Raw genomic sequence first — 21,816 nt, forward strand, 5'->3', positions numbered from 1 at the left:
TGGAGCCAACTAGCCAGAGCTCAGAACTACAAGACATGTTTAGGACTCCTGCAGATAAGCCACTCTCTTGGAACTACTTCAAATCTCCCTGGGGTGCCCAGGTGGCTCAGTCAGTTAAGCCTCTGCCTTCAGTTCAGGTCATGATCCCAGGATCCTGGGATCGAGCCCCGCATCGGGCTCCCTACTCAGTGGGGAGCCTGCTTCTCCTTCTCCCTCTGCCTACAGCTCCCTGCTGTGTGCTCTTGCACACTCTCTCACTTTCTTTCTTTCTGTCAAATAAATAAATAAAATCTTTAAAAACAAAACAAAAAACCTCCCCACCTCTGCACCCACAGCACATGGGATCTGGCCCAACACTGTGTTTGCCTATTAATCCTCTGTCAAGGAATAACACATTGTCAGAGCCCAATGGAGCAGTATTATGAATGAAAAGATTTAAAAGCTTTAACTAACATACCAAACAACGGTTATTCCCATTCTCCTTGTCCCCACCCCCAACCTGGGTATCATTAAAGTGTACTACAACTTAAAATTTATTAACATTTGAGGAATCTGGATGAAGAATACATAGGAATTTTTAAGAAGCATTATTTAGAAATAATTCCAAATTTATAAAAAGGTGCAAAAACTGGTACAAAAAGCACCCATATACCATTTTCCTCAGATTTGCCTATGTTAACAGTTTACCGATCCGTTTACATCATTTGCTATCTTGTATCCCTATTTATCTGTCTCTATCTATCTATCCCTGATGTTTTTCCTGAACCCTTTAAGGATATACATCATGGGGGCGCCTGGGTGGCTCAGTCGTTAAGTGTCTGCCTTTGGCTCAGGTCATGATCCCAGGGTCCTGGGATGGAGCCCCGCATCGGGCTCTCTGCTCGGCGGGAAGCCTGTTTCTCCCTCTCCCACTCCCCCTGCTTGTGGTCCCTTTCTCTCGCTGTCTCTCTAATAAATTAATTAATTAAATCTTTAAAAAGGGGCGCCTGGGTGGCTCAGTCCGTTAAGCGGCTGCTTTCGGCTCAGGTCACGATCCTGGGGTCTTGGGATCGAGCCCCACATCCGGCTCCCTGCTCAGTGGAGAGCCTGTTTCTCCCTCTCCATCTGTCTGTCACTCTGCCTACTTGTGCTCTCTCTCTGTCAAATAAATAAATAAAATCTTTAAAAAAAAAAAATTAAATCTTAAAAAAAAAAAAGGATATACATCACGGCTCTTTACCCCTAACTATTCAGTGTGTGGTTCCTAAGTATAGAGACATTTACTTACATAAACACAGTATAGTTATCAACTTCATAAGCTTATACATGTTTATCTAGCATCTACTTTTTTTTTTTAAGATTTTATTTACTTGAGAGAGAGAATGAGAGAGAGCACATGAGAGGGGAGAGGGTCAGAGGGAGAAGCAGACTCCCTGTCAAGCAGGGAGCCCAATGCGGGACTCGATCCTGGGACTCCAGGATCATGACCTGTGCCAAAGGCAGTCGCTTAACCAACTGAGCCACCCAGGCGCCCTCTAGCATCTGCTTTTGACCAGTTTTGTCATAACATCCTTTATAGCATTTTCCCTACAGTACTAGACCCAGCCTAGGCAAAGGTATTACATTTAATTGTCATGTCTCCCTAGGCCCCTTTAATCTGGAACTTTTCCAAAGGCTTTTATGACATTGGCATTTTTGAGGAATACAGCACCTCTTGTGTTTTTAGTAAAACATACTTTATTTTTTGTCTATTTAATGTTCTTTATGATTAACTGAAGTTATGCCTCAGCCAGAATACGGCTTAGCGGATGCCGAGTCCGATTCTGTGTGCCTCTGTCACTTACACGATGACCCAAAGTGTTGCCCAAATTTTTCCACTGTATAATTTCTGGTTGTTTCTTTTTCCTCACTTGCAACATAATAAATAGTTTGTGGGAAGCCATTTTAAAATCACCCGAATTTCTGCTCCTCATCAAATTGTCAACACAGAAATGCTTTGTACTATTTTTGTAACTTTTTTATAAGTCTGAAATAATTATCAAATAGTTTCAAAAAACTTGAAGCAACTTAAAATTAGAGTTTCAATTCTACCAGATCATAAAATCTCCTTGGCAGGGAGGAAAATCAGACAACAAATAAATACCTGTGCTTTAGACATAAGATTATGAAGGATCGATTTGTCTCAGTATACTTGCAATCACTAAAAGTAAACAATAAATGGCTTTTCCTAAGACCTAGAAATAACAATCAGCTTTTCCTTCAAACGATTTTCTATAACTAAGCACAGTTTTAAAGCAATGCTTCCACTTAACAGTCCTTCCTTAGGAACAAAACAGCAGTCCACAGACGACTGCCTACTGTGTGAAATCCGCCTGGCCAGATGCATATTTCTCCTGGGTGCTGTCTACTGCACCAGCATCACTGCACAGTCAGAGCGTTCCATTCTGCTACTGAATGCAAACTATCCCCACTCGTTGAGATGGGAAGGACAAAAAGGAATGAAAAGGTCCCCCATCACTTACTCTCTAAATCAGAAATAATGAGGTTGTCGTGAAGTTTCACGGCTCGGTGTTGTTCTACTTCATCTTCAAGTTCAAAGATGGTTTCTTTCATATCGCTCCTCTCTGTCTCTTTTTCTTCTAGCTCTGATCTTAGTTTCTCTAATGTCATATTCAATTCTTCTATTTGTTTCTTAGCTTCTTCTTGGAAGGCTCGGTATTCATCTTCTACCTATACAGAATTGATGGTGTGGATTAGAAAAGTGAGAGCTGCTCTAATAAAAATTCCAGAATGGAAGTATACATTGTTCCAAAGGAAGCTGAGCGTGAATTGCTAGGTATGAACTAAAACCACCTGTGTAAAAACTGTCTGAAAGTATAAAAAAGCACTCTACAATAATATAGGATTTTACGTAACATGCTTAAGCATAATTTGTTGCTACATCATTGACAATTATATTGACATATCACTGAACTTAACTAGATTATGAGGAAATTTTGGAAATTCTTCCTTCTCCAAAGTTTGGACAGAAGGCATGCATCTGATTAATAACATCCTCTCCCACCCCAAAAAAAAAAAAAAATTTAATTTTAAATAAAATTAAATTTTTAAAAAATGTCTGATGTGTGACAGTTTCATTACCAAAATAAAAATGGAAACAAATTCTCAAATACTGTCACTGCAGAAGTATCAGCTCAAAGTGCCCTCCAACACATATGCTCCAACAAATAATACATTCCCTAAATTGTATCTCTAAACATCATCACTAAAATAATTAAGATCTAAATTATCTGAATTTTGGCCAAAGATATACTAATGTTTCTTACTTTAAAAATTACTGCACTAAAATAAGAAATAAAATGTTAAGATAGAATCATTGGATAGCTCATGCAAATAAACCGTACATCAGCAATCACATGGGGCACAGACCCATGGCCGGAGTGCCAGGAACCCCAGCTGTAGTTCTGCATGAGTCCTCATTATTGTGGTAGATGTAAAACAAGGGGGCTGGACCCATGGTCGCTAAGGTCCTCGCCAGCAACAAGACAGCCCTCTAACAAACAGGAGCCTCCATGCTCCAAAAATATTTTTTAACTCAAAACAGAACTCTATTTGAAAAACTACAACCACAGGAAAAGGGGGAGACATTGCTGATCCCACAGACAGGTCTACTGGCTCTCATCTTTCCTATGCCAAAATGCATTAGAGATGAGGAGGTAAAACTGCACAATATGACCCCCCCTGGGCGCACCCAGATTAGAGACAAATTCTGTTGTTGTCATTCTAGTCCCTTCCTCTCACAGGCAGGAAAACAGTAACAAAACTCAAGTGAGTGGAAATGACATTATTTTAAGAATACTTTTGACTATATCCCAATAAAGAAAACCATTCTCAAGCTTTAAAACAAAATCAGCCTTAAAAAAGTGAATGACAGGGGTGCCTGGGTGGCTCAGTCGTTAGGCGTCTGCCTTCGGCTTGTCATGATCCCAGGGTCCTGGGATCGAGCCCCTCATCGGGCTCCCTGCTCCGCAGGAAGCCTGCTTCTCCCTCTCCCACTCCCCCTGCTTGTGTTCCCTCTCTCGCTGTCTCTCTGTCAAATAAATAAAAATAAAAATAAAAATAAAATAAAGTAAGTGAATGACACATCACACAAGTGATACTGGCTTTCAGTAAGTATGGTGTGTACTGCAGCTGCATAATGCTGCTCCAGAACATTTTATCTACTTGAGCAGTACCTTTGCAATGGTGTCCTGCAATCGATTGGCATCATTTCGGGTGTGAGCTAGGTCTTCCTGCAGGCTACTAGCCAGAGTCTCTGCTTTTTCTTTGTCCAGCCTGACACTCTCCAGGAGATCCTGAATATCAGATTTGTCTCCAGAGTTATGGATGGAATACAGCTCCGCCACTTTCTGCTTTTCATTCTCCAGCTGAGCCTTCAGGCGGTTCATCTCTATCTGATCACTGGCCACTGTGGCTTTGTACTCCTCTAATGTGGCTGCCAAGGCTGCTTTACCCTTCTGCTCAGACTCAATAATTCGCTCCATATGGTGATTGCGTTCTTTGAGTGCCCCTATCATTTCTTGAGCTTCCTTGTTGTCTTGCTCTGCCATCTTCAAAGTATTGCTTAAATGCTGCTGGACACCGAGAAGCTGCTCTCGTTCAAAACGGGCATTTTCTGCTAGGTCCATATAACGTTGCTCCAATTCCATATAGCGTCCGCTTTTCACATCCTCGTCTATGACATAAGAAATGTGATGCTCATCGAGAAGGGAGCGGAAATATTCAATCTGTCGGCTAAAGTGTTCCAACTTATCACTCTGCTGACATAAAGACTCCATAAGAATAACCTTCTCTTCCCCCAGCCTTTCATTTTCACTGTTCAGTTCCTGGGTTATCTGCTGTAAATCAGCTAGCTCTTGCAGAGTCGCCTGAAGTTCCTCACTTGTGCTGTGTTGGTTCTCTTCCATCTGATGTATCCGTTCTGTCAAGCAAGCGACGGACACTTCACTCGCGTTGCCACTGCTCCCCTTCCGGGAGCGCTCTATGCTCGGAATGCCTTCGGACTCTGAGGACGATGGTGCGTCCAGGGCATCATCACTCGACGTGAGGGGCTGGTACACCTCACTGCACTCACTGTCTAGGTTGTCCATAGAGTTACTGTGCTGATGGTCCATGAGAGTGTTTTCATCCTGGCTCAAGAGATCCTCCACAGAACCAGGGGCAGAGCCTTCCACCGAAGAGGTCAGGGTCCCTCCTCCATCACTCTGGTTGCCAGGGGTGATTTCTGGGCTCAAGGACTGATAACCAAACAGTTTTTCGGAATTGTCTAACCTCTGCTCTAGGGAAAAGCCCAGCGCGTTCAACCTGTCCTTTAACATTCTGTTTTCATTTTTTAGCTGGTTGAGTTCTTCCCGGATGGCAGTATTCTGTTCCTGCAACTGCAGTAAAGTGGACTCGACGTCAGTTGGCTGGTGAGCAATGATGGCTTCCTTCTCCTCAGATTTTTCATCACCCTCGGAATGATCCTCATTAATGCCCAGCTGAGCACGCATGTCTCGGAGTTCATTTCTCAAATGTAAGATTTCCACATCCTTGGTTTTTGCCAATGTGAGAAGATCTTTCACTTTGGCTTCCAAAGCAGCTTTGTCACTGATCTGATTGTCTGACTTAGACTTGCTCATGCGAACATCACATTCTGTAGCCGTGCGGCTGCGGGAACGCTTGGCCAATGCCACGTCATTAGTTCCCTGACCCGCAGAAGGTAGTTTTTTGCTCTGGCTTAGTCGGGTACGTTCACGTAATCTTTCTCTAGTAGAACCGGATTCTTTATTACCTATGGAAGTGCTCCGCTTGGATGAACTTGTGCCTAAGTGTTTAAAACAAAGAATGGAAGGCAAAAATATTAGCAAGAAAAGGCACAGAGGTTATGCCCGAGGTCTAATCAGATGAGATCTAGAGACCTACACATTGATTCTGACCGACACTAACCTTGCCTTAGATTCTGGTTACTGTAAAATTCCGTTTCCTCAAAACCAGATCATTCATCTTTTAATTATTAATGAAAAAGAAGTTATACACTGAATTGTATACTTTAAAAGGGTGAATTTTACAAAATGTGAATTATATCTCAATAAATCTATTACATAAAAAAAGTTGCACATTAAATTGAATCCTAAACCATGGCTTTAAACAAATGTCCAAGGGCATAATATTCTAGGGCAAGCTAGATAAAGCGGACTCTAGGATTAACCAGTCAGGTAGCAAACTAACCGTAGAAGCAGATGGTAAAGAAAGATCACAGATGAGCAAGAAGGGAAAGGCGGCTTCCGGACAAACAAAAAATCTAAGCTACCTATGATGAACACAAAGTATGATCAAAGTAAGTACAAAAAGTTTTTCACATCATAGCATGCCACATAAATAGTACCAATAACATTAATTATAATAAGGCTAATGTGTACTTAGCACTTGCTTTACACACACACAGATGAACACTTCACATACATTAATTTATACAAGCCTCATTATTATCAACATGAAGAAACTCACACACACAGATGCTAAATAATCTGCCAACACCCCACATGTAATAGTGGATGAGCCAAAATTCAAATGCAGGCAAACAATCTGGCTCCAGAATCTGAAACTTAAAAAGTATGTTATGCTGCCTCCCTAAATGTTAGAAAACAATAATGTACTAATACTAACTAATGATGGCACATTATCAAATATGCTACATGAATCAGTATTACCTGACTGCTAAAATTCTAAACCTGTGAAAACTGACATGATCGTGTGTTTAATACAGAAAGAACAGGAATATGCTTACTTATAAATACTTAAGAAATAATTAGCTGCTTTTTACTTTGTAAGATAAGATCTAGACCTAATCAGTAAGTGTTCTATAAGAACCTGATAGTTTTTTACGTGGCAGGCACCAGGCTGCAGAGGTAAGAGGGAGAGAAAGGTCGATGTGATATAGGAAGACAGCCAGTGATTCTGCCAGGGATCAGGTGTAGAGCAGGGGAGGGAATTCTGGCTGGCCACAGGATAGGATGAGGAAGCAGAAGAGAACAGGACGCACAGCAAGGAAAAGTAAGGTCACACAATGAATGGAAGCAGCAAGGGAAGTTTTTATGGGGCCCTGAACGCCAAGGGAAATTTAGTGAGTCCCACTAAATGAGTCCCTGTAAATGTTCAATAAATGTTCTGGAGCAAGAAAGAGAATAGCATTTTTATGAAAATGAATCCAGACGATGCTAAGTGAAACATCTGAGGAAGAAGAGCGGTCAAGGAGGAAGGTGGGCAGGAAGAGCAGTAAAAGTGAAGGAGGGCCTACATTGGGGAGTGAGATCAGGATCTCTGCAAGAACAGAGAAGGGATGATACATCTGTAACAGATTTACAGGGTAAAAGTAACAAGATGAGGAGAAACAATTGCAAATGGAGGCGAAAAAAGGAAAAGGGTGGTATAACCAAAGTATTCATTCTCTCCATTTCTGTAGACAGTACCAATCATCCTTCTTTTCCAAACCAAAACCCGTCCTAAGAAGGAAAAGATCTGGGCATTCCTGAAAGACAAAAGGAAAGGAGACAGTAATGAGGGGAGGGATTGATAATGCCCCCAAAGGAAAGGAGAGGTAAAGGAACGAGAAAGGAAGAGAGAAAACATGAAAAGAAAAGCTCCCCTTCGGGATTGTGCCCAGTGAGTAGATGGAAGAATCTGAGTTACAGACAAGTGAAATGGTCTTAGAGAAGTCACGGGGAGTAAATAAAGGTAGAGCAGATCAACTGAAGAGTTAAGGACGTTGTTAGGGGCTCAATTGTGTCCTCAATTCATATGTTGAAGCCATAACCCCCAGTACCTCAGAACTGACTCTACTTGGGAAAAGAGTTATAATTAACGTAAAGAGGTACTTATATTAATATGGGGTTTGTTACGGTGGGCCCTAATCCAAAGATATCATAAAGACTGTTATCTGTAAGAAGAGGAGACCAGGACACAGACACAGAGAGAGGGATGACCATGTGAGGAGACAATGAGAAGACAGCCAACTACAAGCCAAGGAGAGAGGTCTCAGAATAAATCAAACTGGCCGACACCTTGATCTCAGACTTCTAGCCAGTTTTGGTGAAACTACATGTCTGTTATTTATGCCACCCAGTCTGTATAATTTGTTATGGGTGCCTTAACAAACTAATACAGATGTACAAAGTAGAGGCAATGGATCCAGGGAGGAGATAACTGAATTCAGCTGGAGGGCAGGTGGCACTGGTCAGTAGGGAACCAGGGTACAAATGCGAGGGAGCTCTCCCAATAAATTCTAAAAGCTGGAAATAAGAAGAGATATAGATGGTATGAGAGTACTTAATTTCCTTCTTACAACACAGGCTGCAGTGTTAAGTGTGGTGATGACCTCAGGCTTGAGCATAAAAGACCTAAGGTGCAGTCCTTGCTCCACCACCAGCTTTGAAGCCTGGTACAACGTGGTACGGTACCCAATAAATATTTTTTGAGTAAATGAATACAAGGCCTTAGGCAAGATACTTAAGCTTTAAGCATAGCTCTCACATATCTAAAATGAGGATAATAACAGCCTCTACCTCATATGGCTATAGTGAGGATAAAATGGAATGGTGCCTGGTATAACAGTGCCTTCCTCATGATCATACCACATGACTATTATAACTAACAAGGGGCGTGATCTGGGATAGAAAGATGAGTCCACAGAAGATCAAAGTAGGAGAGAAGACAGTAGATAAACCTGGGCTACGAAAAAGTCTAATACATACATGAGGGGCTAAAGGCCTAAATAATGATGATAAAGAAGGTCTGCTATAGGGGCGCCTGGGTGGCTCAGTTGGTTAAGCGACTGCCTTCGGCTCAGGTCATGATCCTGGAGTCCCGGGATTGAGTCCCGCATTGGGCTCCCTGCTCAGCAGGGAGTCTGCTTCTCCCTCTGACCCTCCTCCCTCTCATGCTCTCTCTCATTCTCTCTCTCTCAAATAAATAAAAATAAAATCTTAAAAAAAAAAAGGTCTGCTATAGTTTTTGCCAATGTGCTTTCATCAGCTGTATTACAAACAAATGATCTTGGGGCACCTGGCTGTCTTGGTCGGTGGAGCACGCGACTCTTGATGTCGGGGTTGTAAGTTCGAGCCCCACGTTGGGCGTACAAACTACTTAAAAATAAAATCTTTTAAAAAATAAATAAATAATAAAAATAAATAAATAAAAACACACAATCTTGTGTTTACCGAAGTTTTAAGTTTTTTCTATAAGCGTAAGAAGTAAAATATGATAGCATTACTCCTTGGACTACAGGTTGAGTTCATTTACGGACTCCATCAAATCTAAAGCCAAATTGCTGCTAATGAAGAGAGAATGGTAGAACAGGAATGAATGGATCCAGGCATTGATCACCAAATGCTGCTAACATCTTGGAAAGACAACCAACCAGAAATGATGTGCCTACTGGTGGATGGACAACTATTATGTATGAAGGAGTCTTGGGGGAGAAAAAGGAACCTGAATCTGTCCCATCAAGGCTCTAGATCCAATGACATTAACAGTAAATGAACAAAGGAATATGGTCAAGGACATCAAGGAGATGTGACGTCAAAATCCAGATCACGGGAAAATAGAGGTCAAACATCCTATATTTCTAGAAAAATTAAATTGTAAGAAAAAAATAGATTTAAGGAAGAGTAACAATTTATAAATGGACTGTAACTGAATCCTGATCCAAAGACAGTAAACATACATATGCAGTATTTATGAAAAAGTTGGAAATTTGAGGGTGCCTGGGTGGCTCAGTTGGTTAAGCAACTGCCTTCGGCTCAGGTTATGAGCCTAGAGTCCCAGGATCGAGTCCCGCATCGGGCTCCCTGCTCAGCGGGGAGTCTGCTTCTCCCTCTGACCCCCCCCCTCATTCTCTCTCTCTCTCAAATAAATAAAATCTTTAAAAAAAAAAGAAAAGAAAAAGTTGGGAATTTGAATAAGTATTTCTTTATATTTATATTTATGATTTGAGGAATTACTATTAATTATTTTAAGGGCTGATAATGGTATTGTTTAATATTTTTAGGGGAATCCTTATCTTTCAAAGATAATTACATATTTGCTCATGAAATTATAGGACACTTGGAATTTGCTTCAAAATAATGAGGAGGGAAGGTGGATGTTAAGGAATTAAGACCGGCCATTGGTTGACAAGGGTGATGAGTACATGGAGTTGAAATACAAATACTTTTGTACATCGAACATTTTCTGTAAGTAACAGAACCCCTTAAATACCACCGCACTCCGCTATTTAAACAAAAAAGCAGTTTTACTCTGAATGCCACCCATACCTGTGCTGATCTTGGATTTGTTCTCCACGGTGGTCATGGCAGGGGCCGATGCTGAAGATGCTGTGGAAGGGCAGGTGCTTTTCTTTCCTTTAACACCATTAGTCACTGTCACCCCTCCAGCCATTCCAGCTAAGAGGTCATCACTGCTCTTGGTCTAGAAGCAACAGAAGATAAAAGCATACTGATTAGATGAAGCAAGAGTAAATAATATTTTGGGACTAAACAAAGCTCTTGGCTTTTACAGTGAATTCAAGATCAAGAGCTCTACAAAGATTTTCTGACAGTTACCAAGCAGTACTTCATACTGCGCTACAGAAAGAGAACCTCTTTACTGGTTTATAAACAATCACACAATTCTTTTTAAAATACAAAAATCACATATGTAATCGAAGACTTTATGGAAGCCTACTGTGTGCCCACATGTGCCAGAGTCAGTGAGGGTTAGGAAAAAGTGAAGACATCCTCTTAGTTACTCTTTCACCTAGGACATGACTTATGAACAGGGATCATCTGAGTGCTGTCACATGGGCTCTGAGGAAAGTTCTATAATGCCACAGAAAGTGCCATCCTGCAATTTCTAGAGGGAAATACCACTAAGAATCAGAAATAATCTTTATTGCTTTAAAGTAAATCAGTGATGGAACCATTACTTTGAAATTTATTTTTCTTGAACCTGACCTAATTTTTAGTAGTCTAATTTAAGCCAAAATTGAAAGATTTTTTTTCTTAAAGCTTAGGTAATATATAAAATCCAGACAGTTTAAGGTTAGAGTGAGGGTTAGTCAGCCTAAATGATCATACTCCTTGAGAAAGACCCTTTGGAATACTTTTTTATATTTTCCAAAGACTGAAAAAGATACAAGCTTTTAAAAAAGAAAACAAGCATCAGCTATACTTCAATTAAAAAAAAGAAGAAGAAAACAAGCACTCTGGATGAGATCGGGTATAAAATTATTACTTAAGAAAAGATAGTGAAGAAACCTGTTTTTACTTCTAGGAATGGAAGAACAGAGGAGTTAAATATCTGTGAAAAAAAGAAAAACTACTTTTTCAAAATCAATTAATTCATTTGAGAGAGACAGCACAAGTGGGAGGGGCAGAGGAAGATGGAGAGAGAATCTCAAGCAAACTCCACATTGAGATACCACAACCATGAGTCCAGGGACACCTGGGTGGCTCAGTCGGTTAAGCGTCTGCCGTCAGCTCAGGTCATGATCCCAAGGTCCTGGGATCAAGTCCTGCATTGGGCTCCTTGCTCAGTGGGGAGGCTGTTTCTACCTCTGCCTGCTTTGCTTGCCACTCCCCCTGCTGTGCTCTCTCTCTCTCTCTCTCCCTAACAAATAAATAAATAAAATCTTTAAAAAAAAAAAAAAAAAGACCTACTGTTGGTGGAAATGCAAGCTGGTGCAGCCACTCTGGAAAACAGTATGGAGGTTCCTCAAAAAGGTGAAAATAGAACTACCATATGATCCAGCAATTGCACTACTGGGTATTTACCCCAAAGATACAAAAGTAGGGATCTGAAGGGGTACGTGCACCCCGATGTTTATAGCAGCAATATCCACAATAGCCAAACTGTGGAAAGAGCCAAGATGTCCATCGGCAGATGAATGGATAAAGAAGATGTGGTATATATATACAATGGAATATTATGCAGCCATCAAAAGGAATGAGATCTTGCCATTTGCAACGACGTGGATGGAACTGGAGGGTATTATGCTGAGCGAAATAAGTCAAACAGAGAAAGACATGTATCATATGACCTCACTGATACGAGGAATTCTTAATCTCAGGAAACAAACTGAGGGTTGTTGGAGTGGGGGGTGGGGTGGGAGGGATGGGGTGACTGGGTGATAGACACTGGGGAGGGTATGTGCTCTGGTAAGCACTGTGAATTGTGCAAGACTGTTGAATCTCAGATCTATACCTCTGAAACAAATAATGCAATATATGTTAAGAAAAAAAAAAAAAGAAGAAGATAGCAGGAGGAGAAGAATGAAGGGGGGGAAATCGGAGGGGGAGACGAACCATGAGAGACAATGGACTCTGAAAAACAAACTGAGGGTTCTGGGGGGGAGGGGCGTGGGAGGATGGGTTAGCCTGGTGATGGGTATTAAAGAGGGCACGTTCTGCATGGAGCACTGGGTGTGATGCACAAACAATGAATCATGGAACACTACATCTAAAACTAATGATGTAATGTATGGTGATTAACATAACAACAAAAAAATTTTAAAAAAAGATGTATAGTACAACAGAAGTTGGGGGGACTATGGCTATTGTGCAGAAAATATAAGCCTTTATTTTCATTTGATAAAAAAAAAAAAAAAAAGACCTAAGCCGAAACCAAGAGTCGGACACTCAACTGACTAAGCCACCCAGGCACCCCAAGAAAAACTACTTTTTAATAAAAAAGAACCAAAAAGTTTTGTCCCATTAGGGTGAAAGCATAAGTTAGCCAACTGATTTACTATTGTTGTCTATCTGGAGCCATGTAACCATAATAAATTCTTAAGCAATCATAACAAATTCATCTCTACAGATTAAAATGCTTCATAAATTACTAATCTCTAAAGTCTCTTCCTGTTCTGTTAGTAGAATAGATTCTGTTCTCATCATTCAATTACAAAAGTTACAATATAATACCATTTGCTAGGTCAATCTGTCTTACTAGAGGTAGAAAGGATTAATGTTTTAAATGAATTAAACTAATTAAGCTTTGGTAATTTAGGATTGTCACATTATGAAAAACCTAGTTATATAATGAGGAAGGAGGAAACTGCATTAATCATTAAGGATTGTTCATATTCTTTAAGACTAGTTCCTGTTTATGAAATTGGTCATCAACTATGATGCAAAAAATCTGTAAGTCAAATTCTACTTCCTTCCTGTCAATTTGTCCCTCATCAATTAATCAGTATATAAACTCAACATACCCTTATATTTTCAAATAACCTTTTATATTCCATTAATAGAAGTTAGAATTATCTTTGAGGTAATTTTTCTTCCTTCATAAGTTAAATGATAGTAGCATACTGGCACATGAATAAACAATGGAACAGAAAAGAATCCAAAAAGAAACTGCATATAAAGACACCTGATTCATGACCAAAGAAGCAGTACAGAAAAAAATTGGTTTTTCAATAAATGATACTAGGTCAACTGCATATTCACAAAAGAAAAAAAATGAATGAGCCCTATTTCACACCATATCAAAAATAAATTCCAAGGCTTTCTAACTATGATTCAAAATCCTGAATGATGCAACAAAGAATTGATAAATTTGACTACATTAAAATTAAAATCTTAAAGAATTTTAAAAATCCTGTGCATGATACAAAAATGAGAAACTGGGAGAGTATATTTGCAATTTCTCACAAATAAATGGCTAATATCCTTAATACACAAAGAACTCTTAGAAATCAATGGGTAAGAGACACACAGAAAAGTGAGCAAAATAAACAATCACCTACAGTCGATCCCCACACAATACAAAAATTATAACCAGAATAACTCACAACAGGAGAAATGCAAATTAAACAACACTGAGATACCACATCTCACCTATCAGACTGGCAAAAATGAAAAGTTATGACACATTCCTTTGTGAAGGATGTGCGGAAACAGGCGCTCTTATAAGTTGCTGGTGAGAACGCAGCTGGATGTGGCCTTATGAAAGGCATCCAGCAATGTCTACACTTACTTTGTTCCCAGCAACCCACCTCTAGGAATTTCACCTGAAGACATACCCCCAATAATACAAAAATACATACACTTAAGGCTACTCAATGCAGTACTGCCTTTTAAAAAAGATTTTGTTTATTTATTTGAGAGAAAGAGAGAGCACAAGCAGGGGGGAGAGGTAGAAGGAGAGGGAGAAGCAGACTCCCCGCTGAGCAGGGAGCCCAACTCGGGGCTCGATCCCAGGACCCTGGGATCATGACCTGAGCTGAAGGCAGACACTTAACCAACTGAGCCACCCAAGCGCCTCTGCAGCATTGTCTTTAACTGCAAAATACTGGAAACACCTTGAATGCCCATACCAGGACAGTAGCTCAATAAACTACAGTACATCTGTACAAAGACACATTAAAGAGAATGAGAAAGACTGCTATAAATTGGTGTAAAGAGATTTCTAGAATACATTAAGTGAAAAAAAGCAAAGTGCAGAAACAGATCTAATTATGGCAACTTCTGTGTAACAAAGGGGAAATAACACAATAAATATACATGTATCTGATCATTTATGCAAAAAGAAACACAGGAAGGAGAAAAACAAAAACCCAACTAGACTGTTTACCTCCTAGGGATGGCTGGGGACAGAAGGAATGGGGTAGGGGAGGGGCACTTCTCTGAATACATCATCTGACATGTGGAACTGAACCTTAGTAGTGTTTCACATGCTCGCAGTTAATTAATTAATTAAACAAGGGTAGGGGAAACCCTAAAATGGAACACAATAGGAACAAATGGACCCAATTGCATTTCAAATAAATAACACAGCCACACAGGGTGGAGGGTAGGGGAAGAATCCAAGTATCTTCTGAAAACAGTATTTTGACTATAAATCCTCAAACTCTCAAGCTAAAGACCAAAAAAAGTATACACTTTGAACTCTACCTGGCAGATTTGTTTTTGGCAGTGGTACGATGAGCAATTCTGTAACTACTGCCTACATATTCTAGGATTGAGAAAATAAATATATTATAATGAAAGCCAGGTTTCTCACTGTCGGGAGACTGGGATTACAATTACAGAGAGTGAAAAGGCTACTCTAAATACTGTCAAGTGGATTTGGAAGTAACAGTGTGAACTCATAAGGTTTTAATATATATGGAGGGAAACAGACACAGAAATTGATAAAGATACGTAAGTGCACACGTGTGTGTGTTTCCTCTCTGCTGAGCAGGCTTAAAAACAACAATACACTCAAAGGCAATGAACACACCTAGTTTCCAAAGGCTTTATTTTTTTTATTTAAATTCAGTTAATTAACATATAATGTATTATTTGTTTCAGGGGTACAGGTCTGTGATTCATCAGTGTTACTTAACACCCAGTGCTCACCAGAACACACCTTCCCAATGTCCAAAGGCTTTAAGTGCCATCCTCCACTAAAAGGAACAAGACCTTCTTCTTGAAGAAGAGGCTGACTCTGGGCTAGGTATGGAGAAATAGAAAACTTCTCATGTCAGAAATTAAGGGGTTGCTCAAAAAATAGGAACACATTGAAAGAACACCAGAGTCAGCTCGAAGGGGCTCTCACTGACCAAATAGGGGACAATAAAATGATGCTAACCAAAAAAAAAAAAAAAAAAAAATGCAAACAAAAAAAAAAAAAAAAAAAAGATGCTAACCACTGACAGCCACTGAGTAAGAATCCATTCTTCCACACTGACATAAATGAATATATAGATGGAGCAAAAGTGAAAACTCCTTCTTTGTTTTTTTTTGAAAACAACTTCTTGTAAGTAGAATGCCAACTACTAAATGTAGAAAGAATGATGGAATTCAAAAACTACTACTTGGCAAAAATCATACTAGTAACTGATTCTGGAAAGGATCATAAAGAATTGCTAAAACTAGGGTATGAACGTCTGATGCGAAAGAGAATATTTACAAAGTCTCAAAGTATTTTTGACAAGATACTTATGAATTACAAAAGGAACATGGTAACCTGATAGCGGAAAAACCAGACATCACCTTAACCAAATTAAGTTAGTATCACCAGGAATGGAACAGATTGACCAACGCTGCACCAAGGACATGTGGCTTCTGTGGAACTTCTGCCCCAAACCCATAACCCCAACCTAATCACAAAGAAACACTGAGAAACCTAAATCTGGAGGACAGTCTACCAAATAAACTGGCCTACATTCTTTAGTAACAGCCAGGTCACAAAAGATAAAGACTGAGGAACTGTCCCAAATTTAAGAAGAAAAGAAGAGCGTGACAACTAAATGTAATTCACTATCCTGGATGGAAAGCTGGACCAGAAAAAAAAATGTTCTTCTTTTTTGCTAAAATGGACATTAGCACAATTGGTGAAATTTAATTAAAGTCTAGAGATGAGAAACTAGCATTTTATCAATGTTCACTTCCAGATCTGGTAATTGTACTATGGTTATAAAAGAGAACAGGGGTGCCTCGGTGGCTCAGTCGGTTAAGCATCTGCCTTCCACTCAGATCATGATCTCGGGGTCTGCTTCTCCCTCTCCCTCTGTGCGCTCTCTTGCTCTCGCTCTCACTCTCTCTCAAGTAAATAAGTAAAAATCTTTAAAAAAAAAAATTCTATATAGATTGAGGATCTAAATATAAAATGTAAAATAATAACACTCTTGAAAAAAGTACTGGAAACTGTCTTCTTGACCTTGGGATAGGGAAAGATTTTATAAACACACACACACCCCTAACCTAAAGATTAACAAACTGGACTATATTAAAATTAAGAACTTCCATTTATCAAAAGATACCATTAAAAGAGAAAGAGAAGGCAAAGAGTGGGAGAACATTATGTGCAACACAAATAAATGACAAAAGGCTCACATCTAGAATAGATGTGAATATATATATTCAGAATATATATAAATATATTAATATTAATAAATATATTACATCTGTATATAATATATTGTATATTATATTAATATTAATAAATATATTCAAAATATAAATCAGTACAAAAAAACACACTACACCACCTCATACCCATTTCATGGCTACTATAAAAAAAAAAGTGCTGGTGAGGACATGGAAAAATTAAAACACTCGTTGGGAAGAGAATTCCTTGGTGGGAATGGAAATGGTGAAGCTGCTGTGGAAAACAGTTATGGAGGCTCCTCAAAAATTAAAAATAGAATTACCATATGACCCAGAAATTCCATTTCTGAGTATATACCCAAAAAACTGAAAGCAGGGCTTCTATGAGATATTTATACATATATGTTCACAGCTATTATTTACAATAGCCAAAAGTCCACGTGGAAATAACCCGAGTGTCCACTGATGGAAGAATGGATAAGCAAAATGTCATATTTACATACAGTGGAATATTTACTCAACATTTAAAAAGGAAATTCTGGGGTGCCTGGCTGGCTCAGTCGGTGGAGCATGTGACTCTTGGTCTCAGGGTTGTGAGTTCGAGCCCCATACTGGGTGTAGAGATTACTTGAAAAAAACAAAATCTTTAAAAAAAAAAAAAAAAAGGCAATTCTGACACATGCTACAGTGTAGATGAATGCTGAGGACATTACGCTAAGTGCAATAAGCCAGTGGCAAAAAGACAAACACTGTGTGATTCCACTCATATGAGGTACTTATGTAGTCAGATTCACAGAGACAGAAAGTACGACAATAGTTGCCAGGGGCTAGGGAGGGGGAATGGGGAGTTGTTGTTTAATGGGGACAGAGTTTCAGTTTTGCAAGATGAAAGTTTTGGAGATGGATGGTGCTAATGGTTGCTCAATGTGAATGTACTTATTGCTACTGAACTGTACACTTAAAAATGGTTAAGATGATAAATGTTATGTGTATTTTATCACACACACAAAAAAAGTTGAAAAAGATAACACAGTAGCAAAATGGGCAATTGATTTGAACAGGCATTTCACAAAGAGGATATCTAACTGTCCACTAAACATATAAAAGTAAGATATGAAAAAGTGCTTTTAATTCCATTGATAATAATGCAAATGCGAATTAAAGCCACTTCAGACCACTCCTTGACCACTTCAGCCACTCCTTGATCTGGGTGGTGGCTGCAGAGTATGTGCACTTTGTGGTGATTCACTAAGCTGAACACAGATACCGTGTAAACTGTTCTGAATGTACACTTCATCAAAAAAACTAAAAACGGGTGCCTGGCTGGCTCAGTCAGAAGAGCATGCAACTCTTGATCTCAGCTGGGGTCATGAGTTTGAGCCCCATGTTGGGTGTAGAAATTACTAAAAATAAACTTGAAAAAGGTTTAAAACAAACAAAATAAAACTATTTTCCAACTTCCTTTTACACGAAGAAGCTACTTGCAGGCTGATATCTTTCCATATTTCAATTTTTGTTATACAATTCTGCAAATACATGTGCACTTCCATACATAAACATTCCCCGTCAACAACAGTTCAAAAAATTTCTGAAATTGATGAAGGGAAGACATTTTTAGCCTCCTTATTAATAACAGATTCAAAATGCAAATTATTTGGCAAAAACCTAGATACAGGAGCGCCTGGTTGGGCCAGTCGGTAGAGCATCCAACTCATGATCTCAGGGTTGTGAGTTCAAGCCCCACGTTGGGTGTAGAGATTACTTAATAAAAAAAATAATAAAATTGCTGCGCAGGCGCAAGCCTGGAAGATGGTGGCGGCTGAAGCAGGCCATCTGAGGCGGCGGTGTTGGCCCTGCTGCTGCGGAGCCTGCGTCTGTCTGCCTGGGAACTGTTGGCTCCAGCAGGGCTCTATCACAAGAAGATTGTTGATCATCATGAAAATCCTAGAAATGTGGGGTCCCTTGACAAGACATCAAAAAATGCTGCAACTGGATTGGTGGGGGCTCCAGCATGTGGTGATGTAATGAAATTGCAGATTCAAGTGGATGAAAAGGGGAAGATTGTGGACTCCAGGTTTAAAACAGTTGGCTGTGGGTCTGCTACTGCCTCCAGCTCGTTAGCCACTGAATGAGTACAAGGGAAGATGGTAGAGGAAGCCTTGACCATCAAGAACACGGACATCGCCAAGGAGCTCTATATACCACCCCCACCACCCCCCCCACCCCCCCCCCCCCCCGTGAAACTGCACTGCTCCATGCTGGCGGCAGATGCAATCAAGGCTGTGCTGGCGGACTACAAACTGAAATAAGAAACCAAAAAAGGAGAGGTGGAGAAGAAATGAGCCCTCAGCAAAGCTTGCAGCCAGGTCATACCTGCTGTCTGAGCACTCGCTGTGCAATCACTATAGATGTTCAGAAGCCCCCCACACTACAGTAAAGGAGCTCTGAGACACACACAGCACTTGCTGGTCACGTGGTGGCTCACATGCAAGCAAAATACACAGTTTACTCATTCCAAGTCCTGTGCTTTCTTTCAGCCCACTCTTATTGCCTTAACCCAGTTTGTGTATATTTTGAATTGTGTGTATGGCTTCAAAACTGAAATCAGTCACGAAGTCTCAAGTCTCAAGCGGCAGTCCAGGAAGTGCGCAAAGATCTAATTTCACCCGAATCTATCTTGGAGAAGATTACCAATAGAAGGCCATGGTATGATTATTTGATAGAACTAATTATTGTACATAAAACAGATCTGCATATAAAATAAAAGAATGTAAGACCAAAAATAATAATAAAATTAAAATTTAAAAATTTTTAAAAAGAATGTTTAAAAAAAAAACCTTCTAGATACAAATGATGAAATAATACAACCAACGTATCCATGCTTCTCAAGGTAAAAGTCCAAGTTTCATGGTCTGCATCATCAACTCAAAATTTAAGGTTAGTTTTAAAACTTGCCTTTCAAGTTTCAGAGATGGATTATTCAATCATACGGTTAACTAATTTTCATACTGAAAAGGCATGACCACAAATAATCTTAAGAGTCATCAATTATTTAAATAGATTCTAACTGCTATTTACCAATTCTCATCTATTAACTTTTAGAAAAAAGTATTCTTTTTGAATATTCTTTTGAATGAAAAAGTGTATTGCTTCTACAGGATTAACCAGGAACACCTGAGCAGTGTGTGAAACCTGCAAAGTGCATGCATATAGGAGACCATCCCTATGTGGCAAATAATCCTCTCTGCTCACTGTGACAAAGAATTAGCCAAACGAAGGCCCCGAATCAGATGTCACAGCTACTCACAAGAATGGGAACAATTTCCTCAAAACTCACTGAACAGCAGTAATGCTGTATTTTATATTTACAAAAACTCCAATCAGCAATGAGGTGCTCTCGTCAAAAAGGTGCTTTCTCCTACACCTCAACTAGATCTAGCCTCAAACAATATTTGAAATGAAAGAGGTAAAGAAATGTATATCCCCATGCCCGCCACTACAAGGGAAGTGCTGAATACTGCGCAGTGACAGAGACACACATGTGGGTGTCCCCATGAATGGGTGAGTACGTGTACGTGGTGTCTATATGACTAAAAGCCAAAGGCCTCATTCATCTGGTTAGTCATCAATGCTCCATCACAGTTACAGGAATTCAAGTTGTGGGAAGTGTCCAAATGCTAGAGAAAGCACAGTGAAATATGAAAACTTAGGAAAATAAGTTTGTGGAGTCTCCAAGTCCTTTTGATCTTTTCAATTTTTCTGTTCATTTTCACTATTTTCTTCTTTTTTTTTTTTTAAGATTTTATTTATTTATTTGACAGAGAGAGACACAACAAGAGAGGGAACACAAGCAGTGGGAGAGGGAGAAGCAGGCTTCCCACTGAGCAGGGAGCCTGATTCGGGGCTCGATCCCAGAACCCTGGGATCACGACCCGAGCCAAAGGCAGACGCCTTCGAGCCGAAGGCAGACTGAGCCACCCAGGCGCCCCACTATTTTCTTCTTTCCTTCTTTGTCTTTTCACTTCAACTTCTATTCAGTGACTTTTTCCTTCTCCTTTCTTAAGTAAAAGCTATTGCTTCAGGCTAAAGTGTTCCCAAGTAGTTTCGCCTCTTCTAAGACCCTCCTCACTACACACATACACACCACCCCCTACTTATGTGAGGCAACCAAGGACAGCCAAAGCTATGGGCAATGGCGTGTGCTGGCACACAGCAGATACACAGTTGTTTTGCTTTACAATGAAAAAGTACTCACTGTTCAAAACCAAACTACCATCAGCTCCAGATACAGGCCTCAGAAGATGTGACATGCCTGTTCAGGGCATACTTCACAGGAAACCTTCAAAGACCCTGCCTGCCACAGATGAGGAGGCAACAGAAGAAAAGCAGTAGAACACATCCACTGCCAGTGTTGCAACCTGTTCTTCCAGTCACGTAAATAACAGGTCACCCAGTCACACAGGCACTCTGAAGACACCCCCAGCAAGTGAGTAACCAGTTAGGTCAGAAAATGACAGCTATCTTACACAAGAGTGGCAGCACTGCCATCAAGGAAGTAATTCAGGGTGTTGATTCGGACTAACGGAAGTAGGGCAAAGATCTATTCCTGGTACCATTCTCTGGGCCATAGGATGACACCCAGCAGCTCATCAAAACTGCAGCAAGGAGAAAATCTGGGGGCACCTCCAAGCCCGTGGAGTAAGTCTGGGTTTAGTTTTGATAACCCTGGAATAGAAAAACCAGCATTTCCAGCTAGATCTTTCAACACATAAGGAAGTCCCTCATTAGCTGTTCCATGAGGTGCTTCTTAAAATAATTAAGCCACAATCTATCAAAGCCCTGCCTGGACAAAAGGCTTTTGAATGGATCATGTTTCAAACAGTGCTTAGTTTCTCCTATGAGACTAGCACTAACCCTCTCCTATGAGACTAGCACTAACCCTCTC

At 40.0% G+C, this 21,816-nt stretch overlaps 1 protein-coding gene and 1 pseudogene across 5 annotated transcripts in view; one reads left to right on the forward strand and one right to left on the reverse strand.

Moving 5' to 3' along the window:
* Positions 1 to 21,816, reverse strand: part of SPECC1L (sperm antigen with calponin homology and coiled-coil domains 1 like) — a 108,834-nt gene that overhangs the window by 77,934 nt on the left and 9,084 nt on the right. For 3 of the 5 annotated variants that reach the window (XM_021687858.2, XM_044921315.1, XM_021687859.1), the window contains exons 3-5: positions 10,332 to 10,485; positions 4,215 to 5,845; positions 2,502 to 2,709 (exon numbers count right to left, since the gene is read on the reverse strand). In XM_021687858.2, the coding sequence (XP_021543533.1) occupies positions 2,502 to 2,709; positions 4,215 to 5,845; positions 10,332 to 10,485 (1,993 nt within the window). Of the gene's footprint in view, positions 1 to 2,501; positions 2,710 to 4,214; positions 5,846 to 10,331; positions 10,486 to 21,816 lie in introns of those variants that run through there. The other 2 variants (XM_021687860.2, XM_021687861.2) reach the window with 2 other exon arrangements.
* LOC110578331 lies at positions 18,681 to 19,213 on the forward strand (annotated as a pseudogene).

The sequence above is a fragment of the Neomonachus schauinslandi genome, chromosome 14 (genome assembly GCF_002201575.2).
Source record: "Neomonachus schauinslandi chromosome 14, ASM220157v2, whole genome shotgun sequence".
Lineage (NCBI taxonomy): Eukaryota > Metazoa > Chordata > Mammalia > Carnivora > Phocidae > Neomonachus > Neomonachus schauinslandi.